This window comes from Salvelinus namaycush, chromosome 13 (genome assembly GCF_016432855.1).
Source record: "Salvelinus namaycush isolate Seneca chromosome 13, SaNama_1.0, whole genome shotgun sequence".
Classification (NCBI taxonomy): Eukaryota; Metazoa; Chordata; class Actinopteri; order Salmoniformes; family Salmonidae; genus Salvelinus; species Salvelinus namaycush.
The window spans coordinates 42,307,385-42,322,825 of NC_052319.1; the positions used below are offsets into that span (position 1 = coordinate 42,307,385).

At 47.3% G+C, this 15,441-nt stretch overlaps 1 protein-coding gene across 3 annotated transcripts in view; it reads left to right on the forward strand.

Moving 5' to 3' along the window:
• The first annotated feature begins 772 nt into the window (after nt 1-772).
• The window catches only part of LOC120058538 (speckle-type POZ protein-like A), a 28,082-nt gene continuing 13,413 nt past the window's right edge, over nt 773-15,441 (forward strand). The window contains exons 1-6 of one of the 3 annotated variants that reach the window (XM_039007267.1): nt 773-1,005; nt 2,297-2,455; nt 13,156-13,276; nt 14,694-14,815; nt 14,962-15,113; nt 15,245-15,372. In XM_039007267.1, coding sequence (XP_038863195.1) covers nt 13,199-13,276; nt 14,694-14,815; nt 14,962-15,113; nt 15,245-15,372 — 480 coding nt within the window. In that variant the 5' untranslated portion in view covers nt 773-1,005; nt 2,297-2,455; nt 13,156-13,198. The remainder of the gene's footprint in view (nt 1,006-2,296; nt 2,456-13,155; nt 13,277-14,693; nt 14,816-14,961; nt 15,114-15,244; nt 15,373-15,441) is intronic. The other 2 variants (XM_039007266.1, XM_039007268.1) reach the window with 2 other exon arrangements.

A 15,441-nucleotide genomic window follows, 5' to 3' on the forward strand; every position in this document is an offset into this window, starting at 1 on the left:
GCTAAATTGTAATTACTTCGCTACTATGGCCTATTTATTGCCTTAACTCCTTACTCCATTTGCACACACTGTATATAGATTTTTCTATTGTGTTATTGACTGTACTTTTGTTTATCCCATGTGTAACTCTGTGTGGTTGTTTTTTGCTTTGCTTTATCTTGGCCAGGTCGCAGTTGTAAATGAGAACTTGTTCTCAGCTAGCCTACCTGGTTAAATAAAGGTGTTCTCAGCTAGCCTACCTGGTTAAATAAAGGTGTTCTCAGCTAGCCTACCTGGTTAAATAAAGGTGTTCTCAACTAGCCTACCTGGTTAAATAAAGGTGTTCTCAACTAGCCTACCTGGTTAAATAAAGGTGTTCTCAGCTAGCCTACCTGGTTAAATAAAGGTGTTCTCAGCTAGCCTACCTGGTTAAATAAAGGTGAATTTTAAAAAAATTAAATGACAATTGAGTACTTTTCCCTCCACTGAGTAATGCCGCGTTCAAAACAACTGGGAACTCTGAAATCTCCGACTTCCGACTTCAGTGCGTTCAAAACATTAGGGAACTCGGAAAAAGCGACATCCGACTGGGAAAATCGATTTGAACTCGGAATTCCATCTCGGGAACTCGGGTCTCTTTCTAGAGCTCCAACTTTCCGACCCGAAGATCACTGACGTCATGATTTGACCTTGTATTTTTCGTGGTTCCCAGTTGTTTTGAAAGCGGCATGAGCGCTGAACATGAGCAGGATAAAACATACCACAGAAATGCTGATGAGACCAGGAAGTTTGCCATTTACAACTACCGCGCACGCGTTGTCTGCAGGGAGAAGCTAGCTGATCTGCCGCCACCACACAAGGCTACAACTAGCCTAGCATGGTAGACTTTGAAAAACATATAGCTATCAATCTTACGTATCTAGAATGTTTCAAACGCAGTTTTACATTGTTTAGCAAAATAACTGATGGTGAAATGAATGGCTGAGATACGATTCGTTGCATTTAGTGGAAGCATGGAAATGAAAGGTTCGTAGTCAAAACATTGTATTTTTCCATTTCCCCTAGCTAGTTAACCTTTTCCATTAGAATAAGCATTTCGTTGGACCCTAACCCTAAAACATTATTATCGAAGAAGTCTTGTAGTTCAGTTACCAATCATTGTGTTTGTATTTGAGCATCTGTAACTAGTGTACCAATGGTAACGTTAGTTGGTAACACCAGTGTTTTTCAAGAATATGCTGAAGCGCCTTTGTTTCGAAGCTTGATATTGACCAATTAGATTAGCAACAGTGATTTTTAAGCTACTGTTAGCTAGCCAGGCCTGGTCAAGCATAACAACAGTGTACGCTAACGCTAGCTAACTATACTTCCCAGTTAGCCATTAGTTGTGCCACCATGTTATTGTTAACGTTAAGTTAGTCAACCAGTTATTTAGTTGGAGTTTTGATAGCTATCTCGCAGAGGAATCAACTATTTAGACGTTAGCTAGCGTGAAGCTATGCTAAAGTACATAGTCATAATACAGCTTCGCCAGTTTACCAAACATTTAACAAGCTAGCTAGTTCTAACTAGTTAAAGGGCAGTCTAGGTAGCTATTTTGAATCTTGCTGATTTAACGTTAGCTTCAAAACAGCTAACGTTAGCTAGCCAACACAAACCTCAGCACCGATTCTGGGCCAAATAAAGATGACATCTTCTGGCTGCATATTGTCAAATTAACCGTAGGCGGACAGCAAATACGTTTGTCCTAAAACAAAAGGATTAACAAAGGTAAACTAGCCGGCTATATTGCTAGCTGACATGTCAGTAATGATAAGAGACCGGTCCTTAGCTGGCTAGCTATGCGCGACTAACCAACCCGGGATGGCTAGCTAACTAGCTAGTTTTGTTTGAAAGATGTGGCACTTATAAAGCAAACTAATTCTCACTTTTCACCAACTGACATTCATAAAGCTCTTAGCTACAATTATGTTTTATGTGGGATCCCAGGTAAACATTAAGTGAACATTTTGAGAGCTAACATCCAGTAACGTTAGCTAGCTAGCTTGTTCCAAAACGTCAAATGACACAGCTGTAGTCTGATAAGTCCTACATGCTTCTAAGAGATATGACAAGATATATGGAATAGAATTATCTTATTCTGACATTATTTATGTTGGTTATTATCAGGGTGTTGGTTGATCTGTAGCCATGTCAGGACACTGCTGCTTTTTGAAAGTCACTTCTGTTCAGGCCCAGGCGACAAAAGGGTTTCCATCCAACTGATTTTTGATTGGTCCCAACAAGTGTCTAATTGTTGGTTATGTTCTTTCCTCAGAGTGGGATCTCCAGACAGCACCATGAAGCAGTCAGTGATAACCTAGGTCCTAGGGAACTCTGATCTTTAACCATTACTTTGATCACCCGTCCTGAGAGGTGCGTACATGGGATTCCCATCAATAGCATGAAATATAAGCATTCCTATCAACATCTGCTGGTGAGTACAGTACAAGTTCGACAGGTCTGACTTCTTACCAACTTAACGTCATGATAGAAACGTAGTGGATATGTTACAATGCATATCAAGTTATTCATAGTCTGGTGGATTTGTATTATATCATCACCAGTCTAAATAAGAAGGGTCAGGGATGATGGGTGTGTTTTGTTGTCCTCACCAGTCTAAATAAGAAGGGTCAGGGATGATGGGTGTGTTTTGTTGTCCTCACCAGTCTAAATAAGAAGGGTCAGGGATGATGGGTGTGTTTTGTTGTCCTCACCAGTCTAAATAAGAAGGGTCAGGGATGATTGCTGTGTTTTGTTGTCCTCACCAGTCTAAATAAGAAGGGTCAGGGATGATGGGTGTGTTTGGATTCTATCCTAACCAGTCTAAATTAGAATAGTATGCCCGTGCAAATAAGAAGCAAGCAGAAGTTTGAAAGTTTCAGTTGACACAGGGCAGCTCAACGTCAGTATTGTCTTCCAGAGCTGTTGAGACATGAAACACAGCTAGATGATGATGATGAGACTGTTGAGATGGGTCGTGCATCGCGACGTTGAGATGGGTCGTGAAACGCGACGTTGAGATGGGTCGTGCATCGCGACGTTGAGATGGGTCGTGCAACGCGACGTTGAGATGGGTCGTGCAACGCGACGTTGAGATGGGTCGTGCAACGCGACGTTGAGATGGGTCGTGCAACGCGACGTTGAGATGGGTCGTGCAACGCGACGTTGAGATGGGTCGTGCAACGCGACGTTGAGATGGGTCGTGCAACGCGACGTTGAGATGGGTCGTGCAACGCGACGTTGAGGTGGGTCGTGCAACGCGACGTTGAGGTGGGTCGTGCAACGCGACGTTGAGGTGGGTCGTGCAACGCGACGTTGAGGTGGGTCGTGCGTCGCGACGTTGAGATGGGTCGTGCGTCGCGACGTTGAGATGGGTCGTGCAACGCGACGTTGAGATGGGTCGTGCGTCGCGACGTTGAGATGGGTCGTGCGTCGCGACGTTGAGATGGGTCGTGCGTCGCGACGTTGAGATGGGTCGTGCGTCGCGACGTTGAGATGGGTCGTGCGTCGCGACGTTGAGATGGGTCGTGCGTCGCGACGTTGAGATGGGTCGTGCGTCGCGACGTTGAGATGGGTCGTGCGTCGCGACGTTGAGATGGGTCGTGCGTCGCGACGTTGAGATGGGTCGTGCGTCGCGACGTTGAGATGGGTCGTGCGTCGCGACGTTGAGATGGGTCGTGCGTCGACGTTGAGATGGGTCGTGCGTCGACGTTGAGATGGGTCGTGCGTCGACGTTGAGATGGGTCGTGCGTCGAGACGTTGAGATGGGTCGTGCGACGCGACGTTGAGATGGGTCGTGCGACGCGACGTTGAGATGGGTCGTGCGACGCGACGTTGAGATGGGTCGTGCGACGCGACGTTGAGATGGGTCGTGCGACGCGACGTTGAGATGGGTCGTGCGTCGAGACGTTGAGATGGGTCGTGCGTCGAGACGTTGAGATGGGTCGTGCGTCGAGACGTTGAGATGGGTCGTGCGTCGAGACGTTGAGATGGGTCGTGCGTCGAGACGTTGAGATGGGTCGTGCGTCGAGACGTTGAGATGGGTCGTGCGTCGAGACGTTGAGATGGGTCGTGCGTCGCGACGTTGAGGTGGGTCGTGCGTCGCGACGTTGAGGTGGGTCGTGCGTCGCGACGTTGAGGTGGGTCGTGCGACGCGACGTTGAGGTGGGTCGTGCGACGCGACGTTGAGGTGGGTCGTGCGACGCGACCCAATAATCTTCTTTCTGCTGAAATTTGCCCTCGTTCACTACTTCACACAAATCTAAAAGAATTGGCTAGAGTGAGTTTCCACCATATTTCTTTTCCCATTCATTTCCTTTCAGATCAGGGAAGTGAACAAGTGCACATTTTGTGAGGAAGGATATTTAATGGTGGTATAGCTTAGTGCATCAGGGCAGTAATAGTGCTCCTGTAATGTGGTCTGGGCTAGTGTGGTCTGGGCTAGTGTGGTCTGGGCTAGTGTGGTCTGGGCTAGTGTGGTCTGGGCTAGTGTGGTCTGGGCTAGTGTGGTCTGGGCTAGTGTGGTCTGGGCTAGTGTGGTCTGGGCTAGTGTGGTCTGGGCTAGGGCTATTGCGGTGACGTGTTACCGCGACACCGGCAGTCATGAGTCACTGGTGTCAAATTCCACTTGACCGTTAACTAGGCTTCTCCAAAACTGCACTCTGATGGTCATTATTAGCCTACCAAATGTACTCTGACATCATTGCAAATGCAGAGACACAGGAGAGGTTCTTTGGTTTAGAGTAAATCTATGAGGTCTTTGATCATGAAATACTATAGATCAACAAGAAGTTGATGCTGGATAGCAAACAATGCCCGGAAAGTCTTTGTGCAAACACACTTACAGAAGTAATAAAGGCATTCTCATGTAGTGGAAAAATGTAAAAGCCTATTTTGTTTTACGGCTTATGCATGGCAAAATAAAAAACACAGACGTGTTGTCTACAACAGCCTTCATCAGGGTGGCAAAGAATGGGGGTGGACAAACAGGTGCCTTCAGAAGGATTCACGCTCCTTGGCTTTTTCCACATTTTGTTACAAGGTGGGATTAAAATGGATTTAATTGTAAAAAAAAAAATTTGCGATCAACACAATACTATGAAGTCAAAGTGGAAGAAAAATTCTAAAATGTGCTAAATATTTATGAAAAATATAACGCTAATATCTTGAATATGTAATTATTCCTATCCCTGAGTCAATACCTGTTAGAATCACCTTTGGCAGCGATTACAGCTGTGAGTCTTTCTGGGTAAGGCTCTAAGAGCTTTAAATACCTGGATTGCACTATATTTGCACATTCTTAAAAATATTATTCAAACCCTGTCAAGTTGTTGATCATTGCTAGGCTGCCATTTTCAAGTCTTGCCATAGATTTTCACGCCAGTTTAAGTCTAAACCGTAACTAGGCAACTCAGGAACATTCACTGTCTTCTTGGTCAGCAACTCCAGTGAATATTTGGCCTTGTGTTTTAGGTTATTGTCCTGCTGAAAGGTGAATTTGTTTCCCAGTGTTTGTTGGAGTGCAGAATGAACCAGGTTTTACTCTAGGATTTTTCCCGTGCTTAGCTCTATTCCATTTATTTTTATCCTAAAAATCTCCCTAGTCCTTTCCGATGACAAACACACCCATAACATAATGCAACCACCACCATGCTTGAAAATATGGAGCATTGTACTAAGTGATGTGTTGGATTTGCCCCAAAAGTAACTTTTTTTATTCAGGACATAAAGTTCATATCTTTGCCACATTTTTTTGCAGTTTTACTTTAGTGCCTTGTTGCAAACAGGATGCATGTTTTGGAATATTTTTATTCTGTACAGGCTTCCTTTTCACTCTGTCAATTAGGTTAGTATTGTGGAGTAACTACAATGTTGTTGATCCATCCTCTGTTTCCTCCTATCACAGACATTAAACTGTAACTGTTTTAAAGTCACCATTGGCCTCATGGTGAAAACCCTGAGCGGTTTCCTTCCTCTCCGGCAACTGAGTTAGGAAGGACGCCTGTATCTTTGTAGTGACTGGGTGTATTGATACACCATCCAAAGTGCAATTAATAACTTCACCATGCTTGGGTAGCCTGGCGGATAGGAGCGTTGGACCAGTAACCGAAAGGTTGCTGGATCGAATCCCTGAGCTGGCAAGGCAAAAATCTGCCATTCTGCCCCTGAGCAAGGCAGTTAACCCACTGTTCCCCGGGTGCCGAAGACGTGGATGTCGAAAGAGGCACTTTGTCCCTGTGTGCAGTTGCAAAATGTAGTCTTGGTTTTTTATGGTGGTTTTGGAGCAGTGGCTTCTTCCTTGCTGTGTAGCCTATCTGGTTATGTCAAAAAAGACTCGTTTTACTGTGGATATAGATACTTTTGTACCCGTTTCATCCAGCATCTTCACAAGGTCCTTTGCTGTTGTTCTGGGATTACTTTCATTTCTAGGAGACAGAATGCGTCTCCTTCCTGGGCGGTATGACAGCTGCGTGGTCCCATGGTGTTTATACTTGCGTACTATTGTTTGTACAGATGAGCGTGGTTCCTTCAGGTGTTGGGAAATTGCTCCCAAGGATGAACCAGACTTGTGGAGGTCTACAATTTTTCCCGAGGTTTTGATTTTCAGATGATGTTAAGCAAAGAGGCACTGAGTTTGAAGGTAGGACTTGAGATACATCCACAGGTACACCTCCAATTGACTCAAATGATGTCAATTAGCCTATCAGAATCTTCTAAAGCCATGACATCATTTTATGGAATTTTCCAAGCTGTTTAAAGGCACAGTCAACTTAGTGTAGGTCAACTTCTGACCCACTGGAATTGTGATACAGTGAAATAATCTGTAAACACTTGTTGGAAAAATGACTTGTGTCATGCACAAAGTAGATGTCCTAACCGACTTGCCAAAACTATAGTTGGTTAACAAGAAATTTGTGGAGTGGTTGAAAAATGAGTTTTAATGACTCCAACCTAAGTGTATGTAAACTTCCGACTTCAACTGTACACCAACCATAAACCATGGATTACAGGCAACATCTGCACTGAGCTAAAGGGTAGCGCTGTCGCTTTCAAGGAGCGGGACACTAACCTGGATGCTTATAAGAAATCCCGCTATGCCCTCCGACAAACCATCAAACAAACATAGCATCAATACATAACTAAGATTTAATGCTACTACACCGGCTCTAATGCTCGCTGGATGTGGCAGGGCTTGCAAACTATTACGGACTACAAAGGGTAGCCCAGCCGCGAGCTGCACCGTGACATGAGCCTGCCAGACGAGCTAAACAATTTCTGTGTGCTTCGAGGCATGCATGAGCCAACAAGCTGTTCCGTACTACTATGTGATCACGGTCTCCGTAGCAGACGTGAATAAGACCTTTAAACAGGTCAACATTCACAAGGCCGCAGGGCCAGATGGATTACCAGGACATGTACTCAGAGCATGCGCGGACAAACTGGCAGCTGTCTTCACTGACATTTTCAAGCTGTCCCTGACCGAGTCTGTAATACCGACATGTTTCAAAAAGATTACCATTGTCCCTGTGCCCAAGAAAGCGAAGGTAACCTGCCTAAATTACTACCTACCCGTAGCACTCACGCCTGCAGCCATGAAGTGCTTTGAAAGGCTGGTCATGGCTTACATCAACACCATTATCCCAGAAACACTAGACCCACTCCAATTTGCCTACCGCCCAAACAGATCCACAGATGATGCAATCTCTATTGGACTCCACACTGCCCTTTCCCACCTGGACAAAAGGAACACCTGCATCAGAATGGTGTTCATTGACTACAGTTCAGCGTTCAACACCATAGTACCCTCAAAGCTCATCACTAAGCTAAGGACCCCGGGACTAAACACCTCCCTCTGCAACTGGATCCTGGACTTCCTGACGGGCCGTCTCAAGGTGGGAAGGGTATGCAACATCTGCCACACTGATCCTCAACACGGGGGCCCCTCAGATGTGTGCTCAGTCCCCTCATGTACTCCCTGTTCACCCACGACTGTGTGGCCAAGCACGACTCGAACACCATTATATCATTATCTGTGATCAAGCCTGAGACAGCCTATAGGGAGGAGGTCAGAGACCTGGCAGTGTGGTGCCAGGACAACAACTTCTCCCTCAATGTGATCAAGACAAAGGAGCTGATCGTGGACTACTGGAAAAGGATGGCTGAGCACGCCACCATTCACATTGACGGGGCAGTAGTGGAGCAGGTCGAGAGCTTCAAGTTCCTTGGTGTCCACATCACCAACAAACTTTCATAGTCCAAACACACCAAGACAGTCGTGAAGAGGGTCGCGACAACGCCTATTCCCCCTCACAAGACTGAAAAGATTTGGCATGGGTCCTCAGATCCTCAAAGTTGTACTGCTGCACCATCGAGAGCATCCTGACTGGTTGCATCCCCACCTGGTATAGCAACTGCTCGGCATCTGACCGCAAGGCTCTACCGAGGGTAGTACATACAGCCCAGTACATCACTGGGGCCAAGCTTTCTGCCATCCAGGACCTCTGTACCAGGCGATTGTCAGAGGAAAGCCTTCAAATTTGTCAGACATCATCCACTCTAGTCATAGACTGCTCTCTCTGATACCGCACGGCGAGCAGTACGGGACCGCCAAGTGTAGGTCCAAAAGGCTCCTTAAAAGCTTCTACCCTCCAAGCCAAAAGACTGCTGAACAGTTAATCAAATGGCCACATGGACTATTTACATTGACCCCCCCCCCCCCCCCCATGCATAGCCACTTTTACCTACCGATGTACAGTACCAGTCAAAAGTTTGGACACCTACTCATCACATTTTTTTAGATATTTTTTTATGTATAACTATTTTCTACATTGTAGAGTAGTGAAGACATCAAAAGTATGAAATAACACATGTGGAATCATGTTGTATCCAAAAAAGTGTTAAACAAATCTTTTCAAATCTATTTCAGATTCTTCAAAGTAGCCACCCTTTGCCTTGATGGGGCTCCCGAGTGGTGCAGTGGTCTAAGGCACTGCATCTCAGTGCTAGAGGCGTCATTAGAGACCCTGGTTCGATTCCAGGCTGTATCACAACCGGCCGTGATTGGGAGTCCCATAGGACGGCGCACAATTGGCCCGGCGTCGTTAGGGTTTGGGGAGGCCGTCATTGTAAATAAGAATTTGTTTTTAACTGACTTGCCTAGTTAAAGGAAAGTTAAATAAAATATAATAATTGACAGCACACACTTGGCGTACTCTCAACCAGCGTCATGAGGTAGTCACCTGGAATGCATTTCAATTAATAGGTGTGCCTTGTTAAAAGTTAATTTGTGGAAATTCTTTCCTTAATGCATTTGACTTTACGACATGGTCAGTCAATCTGGAAAATTTCAAAAACTTTTAACGTTTCTTCAAGTGCAGTCACAAAAACTATCAAGCGCTATGATGAATCTGGCTCTCATGAGGACCGCCACAGGAAAGGAAGACCCAGAGTTACCTCGGCTGCAGAGGATAAGTTCATTAGTTACCAGCCTCAGAAATTGCAGCCCAAATAAATGCTTCAGAGTTCAAGTAGCAGACGCATCTCAACATCAACTGTTCAGAGGAGACTGCGTGAATCAGGCCTTCATGGTCATGGTGCTGCAAAGAAACCACTACTAAAGGACACCGATAAGAAGAAGAGACTTGCTTGGGCCAAGAAACACGAGCAATGGGCATTAGACCGGTGGAAATCTGTCCTTTGGTCTGAGTCCAAATATGACGTTTTTGGTTCCAACCGCCGTGTCTTTGTGAGATGTGCAGTAGGTGAATGGATGATGTCTGCATGTGTAGTTCCCACCGTGAAGCATGGAGAAGGTATGCTTTGCTGTCAGTGATTTATTTAAAATTCAAGGCACACTTAACCAGCATGGCTACCACAGCATTCTGCAGCGATACGCCATCCCATCTGGTTTGCGCTTAGTGGGACTATCATTTGTTTTTCAACAGGACAATGACTCAACACACCTCCAGGCTGTGTAATGGCTATTTGACCAAGATGGAGAGTGATGGAGTGCTGCATCATATGACCTGGCCTCCACAATCAGCCAACCTCAACCCAATTGAGATGATTTGGGATGAGTTGGACTGCCGAGTGAAGGAAAAGCATATGTGGGAACTCCTTCAAGACTGTTGGAAAAGCATTCCAGGTGATGCTGGTTCAGAGAATGCCAAGAGTGTGCAACGCTGTCAAAGGGTTGCTACTTTGAAGAATCTCAAATATGAAATATATTTTGATTTGTTTAACACTTCTTTTTTTTTGTTACTCCATGAGTCCATATATTGTACTGTACATATTACTTCAACTATTCTGTACCCCTGCACATTAACTGGTTACCGGTACGCCCTGTATATATGCTCAATATTATTTTTGTGTTACTTTACATTTTATGTAGGAAATATTTTCTTAACTCTGCATCTTGAACTGCATTTTTGGTTAAGTGCTCGTAAGTAAACATTTCATGGTAAGGTGTACACCTGTTGTATTCAGTGCACGTGGCAAATTATTTTTTGGGGAAACATGGTCGGAGAGCCCATAGCCTACGGAGTGTAGTGAAACATGTTCTTATAAACCCAGTCATTGCGCAATCGCGTGTGAAAGAGTTTTGACTGGCAACTTTTAAAAAGAAGATGCCAGCTTTCTCTTAGCTACTATATATATGACTAAATTCTTAAAATGAAGCACTTTTATCTTCTTTATAAATGGTGTGGCCTACCTGGCATATTCAGACCTTAACCGACCGTAAACTCCAGTCGCTATTCGAGAGAAGGCTACTGATTAGGTTTATATATTAGTAGGCTATATGTAAAGACCAGATTAAATTGAGAATCGTCTGATGGGTGAGAATACTATCAAGTGCTTGTCAAATTATGAATGAGAGACTGATGATGTGTGTGCTGCCTGCGTAAGAATTAGAGCAGAGCTCATGCCTTTAATCAGACTTTTTTCAAATCCTCATTAGTCGCATCGTGCAGCCTTAGAATGTATTAAAAATCAAAACATACAGCCCAGCATTTGTATCACAATTAAGGTTGCATAAATAACTCAAAATAAAGCTTATAGGAGGACCTGTTTCTTTGTTAACTGCTTAACACAGAACAGCCCCATGTGCCCACTCACTCGGACATCGGGGAAAATATCCTTTCTATTTTATTCAGTTATGTTCAATTGCATTGTTCTTACTATGAAATAATGCCACGGAATTCTAAGCAAATCTTGCCTGCTAAATGAACTAGTTTAGCCCACACCCTTATGGCATAGCCATATCAGGACCTAACATAAGGAAGACTCAGAATTATAATCCTGTTCTTCTGAGAGGCTACATTTTCTTAATATCATGTTTCTTTAGACCTTTGAAGGTGTAGGCTATATTAAATAGATTTGACTATTTATAATGTAGATGTTCCAAAGGTCTGCATCAGAGGCTTGTATGCGTGGAAGCCAGAGATGCTAATTATTGGTCAATTACAGTGAGACCGGCAGTTATTTGCTTGACCATCACTAGCTGACAAAGTGCTCTGACTGCCACATCCTTAATCTGGACTGCCTTGTACTAACAGTCAAAAATATATTAATGTTTCCCTGTTGTTGGTGGCTAGCACTTGTGCCATCCCAGTGCCATCTCTCTCCTCCCCCTCTATCGCCCCCCTTGTTCCTTAACCTCTAACCTGGTTTCAGTAGAATTTTGTGACTTCATCTGATGTGGTAATGCAGTGCTGGTGGCTGATGTGGTAATGCTGTGCTGGTGGCCCAGTTTGATGTTGGGTCGAGAAGGTGTTTATTAGTCTGGTGTGGTAATGCAGTGCTGGGGGCCCAGTCTGATGTGGTAATGCAGTGCTGGGGGCCCAGTCTGATGTGGTAATGCAGTGCTGGGGGCCCAGTCTAATGTGGTAATGGAGTGCTGGGGCCCAGTCTGGTGTGGTAATGCAGTGCTGGTGGCCCAGTCTGGTGTGGTAATGCAGTGCTGGGGGCCCAGTCTGATGTTGGGTTGAGAAGGTGTTTATTAGTCTGGTGTGGTAATGGAGTGCTGGGGGCCCAGTCTGGTGTGGTAATGGAGTGCTGGGGGCCCAGTCTGGTGTGGTAATGGAGTGCTGGGGGCCCAGTCTGGTGTGGTAATGCAGTGCTGGAGGCCCAGTCTAATGTGGTAATGCAGTGCTGGGGGCCCAGTCTGGTGTTGGGTTAAGAAGGTGTTTATTAGTGTGGTGTGGTAATGGAGTGCTGGGGGCCCAGTCTGATGTGGTAATGGAGTGCTGGGGGCCCAGTCTGGTGTGGGAATGGAGTGCTGGGGGCCCAGTCTGGTGTGGGAATGGAGTGCTGGGGGCCCAGTCTGGTGTTGGGTTAAGGTGTTTATTAGTCTGGTGTGGTAATGGAGTGCTGGGGGCCCAGTCTGGTGTGGGAATGGAGTGCTGGGGGCCCAGTCTGGTGTGGGAATGGAGTGCTGGGGGCCCAGTCTGATGTTGGGTTGAGAAGGTGTTTATTAGTCTGGTGTGGTAATGGAGTGCTGGGGGCCCAGTCTGATGTGGTAATGGAGTGCTGGGGGCCCAGTCTGGTGTGGGAATGGAGTGCTGGGGGCCCAGTCTGGTGTGGTAATGCAGTGCTGGGGGCCCAGTCTGGTGTGGTAATGGAGTGCTGGGGGCCCAGTCTGGTGTGGTAATGGAGTGCTGGGGGCCCAGTCTGGTGTGGTAATGCAGTGCTGGGGGCCCAGTCTGGTGTTGGGTCGAGAAGGTGTTTATTAGTCTGGTGTGGTAATGGAGTGCTGGGGGACCAGTCTGGTGTGGTAATGCAGTGCTGGGGGCCCAGTCTGGTGTGGGAATGGAGTGCTGGGGGCCCAGTCTGGTGTTGGGTTAAGGTGTTTATTAGTCTGGTGTGGGAATGGAGTGCTGGGGGCCCAGTCTGGTGTTGGGTTAAGGTGTTTATTAGTCTGATGTGGTAATGGAGTGCTGGGGGCCCAGTCTGGTGTGGGAATGGAGTGCTGGGGGCCCAGTCTGGTGTGGTAATGCAGTGCTGGAGGCCCAGTCTGATGTGGTAATGGAGTGCTGGGGGCCCAGTCTGGTGTGGTAATGGAGTGCTGGGGGCCCAGTCTGATGTTGGGTTTAGAAGGTGTTTATTAGTCTTAACCGCTCCTCTGCTCCCCTGTAGGAAAGGTTAAGTGTTAAAGCTGCTGCTGAGGGGGAAGCTGGCCATGTCACGGGTTCCTACCCCTCCTCCACCAGGGGACATGTCTACTGGACCTGTGGCAGAGAGCTGGTGTTACACACAGGTAGGGGTGCCTGTTTCTGACCGTCTGACTCTCTGCCCGCCTCTGTCTGGATGTGTGCCCGCTGTCCACCCGCCTGTCTCCTGTCTCTCTGCCTCTGTCTGGATGTGTGCCCGCTGTCCACCCGCCTGTCTCCTGTCTCTCTGCCTCTGTCTGGATGTGTGCCCGCTGTCCACCCGCCTGTCTCCTGTCTCTCTGCCTCTGTCTGGATGTGTGCCCGCTGTCCACCCGCCTGTCTCCTGTCTCTCTGCCTCTGTCTGGATGTGTGCCCGCTGTCCGCCTGCCTGTCTCCTGTCTCTCTGCCTCTGTCTGGATGTGTGCCCGCTGTCCACCCGCCTGTCTCCTGTCTCTCTGTCTGGATGTGTGCCCGCTGTCCGCCTGCCTGTCTCCTGTCTCTCTGCCTCTGTCTGGATGTGTGCCCGCTGTCCGCCTGCCTGTCTCCTGTCTCTCTGCCTCTGTCTGGATGTGTGCCCGCTGTCCGCCTGCCTGTCTCCTGTCTCTCTGCCTCTGTCTGGATGTGTGCCCGCTGTCCGCCCGCCTGTCTCCTGTCTCTCTGCCTCTGTCTGGATGTGTGCCCGCTGTCCGCCTGCCTGTCTCCTGTCTCTCTGCCTCTGTCTGGATGTGTGCCCGCTGTCCACCCGCCTGTCTCCTGTCTCTCTGTCTGGATGTGTGCCCGCTGTCCGCCTGCCTGTCTCCTGTCTCTCTGCCTCTGTCTGGATGTGTGCCCGCTGTCCACCCGCCTGTCTCCTGTCTCTCTGTCTGGATGTGTGCCCGCTGTCCGCCTGCCTGTCTCCTGTCTCTCTGCCTCTGTCTGGATGTGTGCCCTCTGTCCACCCGCCTGTCTCCTGTCTCTCTGCCTCTGTCTGGATGTGTGCCCGCTGTCCGCCCGCCTGTCTCCTGTCTCTCTGCCTCTGTCTGGATGTGTGCCCGCTGTCCGCCTGCCTGTCTCCTGTCTCTCTGCCTCTGTCTGGATGTGTGCCCGCTGTCCGCCCGCCTGTCTCCTGTCTCTCTGTCTGGATGTGTGCCCGCTGTCCGCCTGCCTGTCTCCTGTCTCTCTGCCTCTGTCTGGATGTGTGCCCGCTGTCCACCCGCCTGTCTCCTGTCTCTCTGTCTGGATGTGTGCCCGCTGTCCGCCTGCCTGTCTCCTGTCTCTCTGCCTCTGTCTGGATGTGTGCCCTCTGCCCACCCGCCTGTCTCCTGTCTCTCTGCCCGCCTCTGTCTGGATGTGTGCCCGCTGTCCACCCATGGCAGACATCTAGGTTAGATTAGTTCACTAGGTCTGCTTATCACTATTGATTGTTTGGCTTTACATTTCGTTTTGGCATCTTTCTGTATTGGATGTTTTATTTTTGCTTGTCAACAGCACAGGCTGTCTTTTGAAATGGATGGAAGCGTTGTGATTGTTGCCTTTCTGTTTCAGGTGAAAGTAGTCAAGTTCTCCTACATGTGGAGCATCAACAACTTCAGCTTCTGTAGAGAGGAGATGGGGGAGGTTTTAAAGAGTTCCACCTTCTCCTCTGGACCCAACGACAAGATGAAATGGTAAACTTAACATTTACTGTATTAATACTGTCACCAGTTCATTATAGCGTCAATGCTTTATGTCAGGAAACTTGTCTGTGTGGGTAATTATGACTGATCTGGCTGAAGAAGAAGGATTCTGTTGTGTTTCTCTGTTTCCTGCCCAGGTGTCTGAGAGTCAACCCAAAAGGACTGGATGATGAAAGCAAAGATTATCTGTCGTTGTATTTACTTCTTGTTAGTTGTCCAAAAAGTGAAGTCAGAGCAAAGTTCAAGTTTTCCTTATTGAACACTAAAAGAGAAGAGACTAAAGCTATGGGTTAGTAACAGACCTGACAGTCTACAACTATATTACTGTAAGGAAATCACCATTCAACATACTGTTTACCTGTATTCTCCTAGTTACAGCCTGAGAGACACTGTGTTCTGGATTCTTCCTCCTCCCTGCAGAAAGCCAAAGAGCCTATCGGTTTGTCCAGGGGAAGGACTGGGGCTTCAAGAAGTTCATTAGAAGAGATTTCCTGCTTGATGAAGGCAACGGGCTGTTACCTGATGACAAGCTCACCCTGTTCTGTGAGGTAACAGTCTACGTGGACACAGTATCACTGTTACACACACACACACACACACACACACACACACACAGT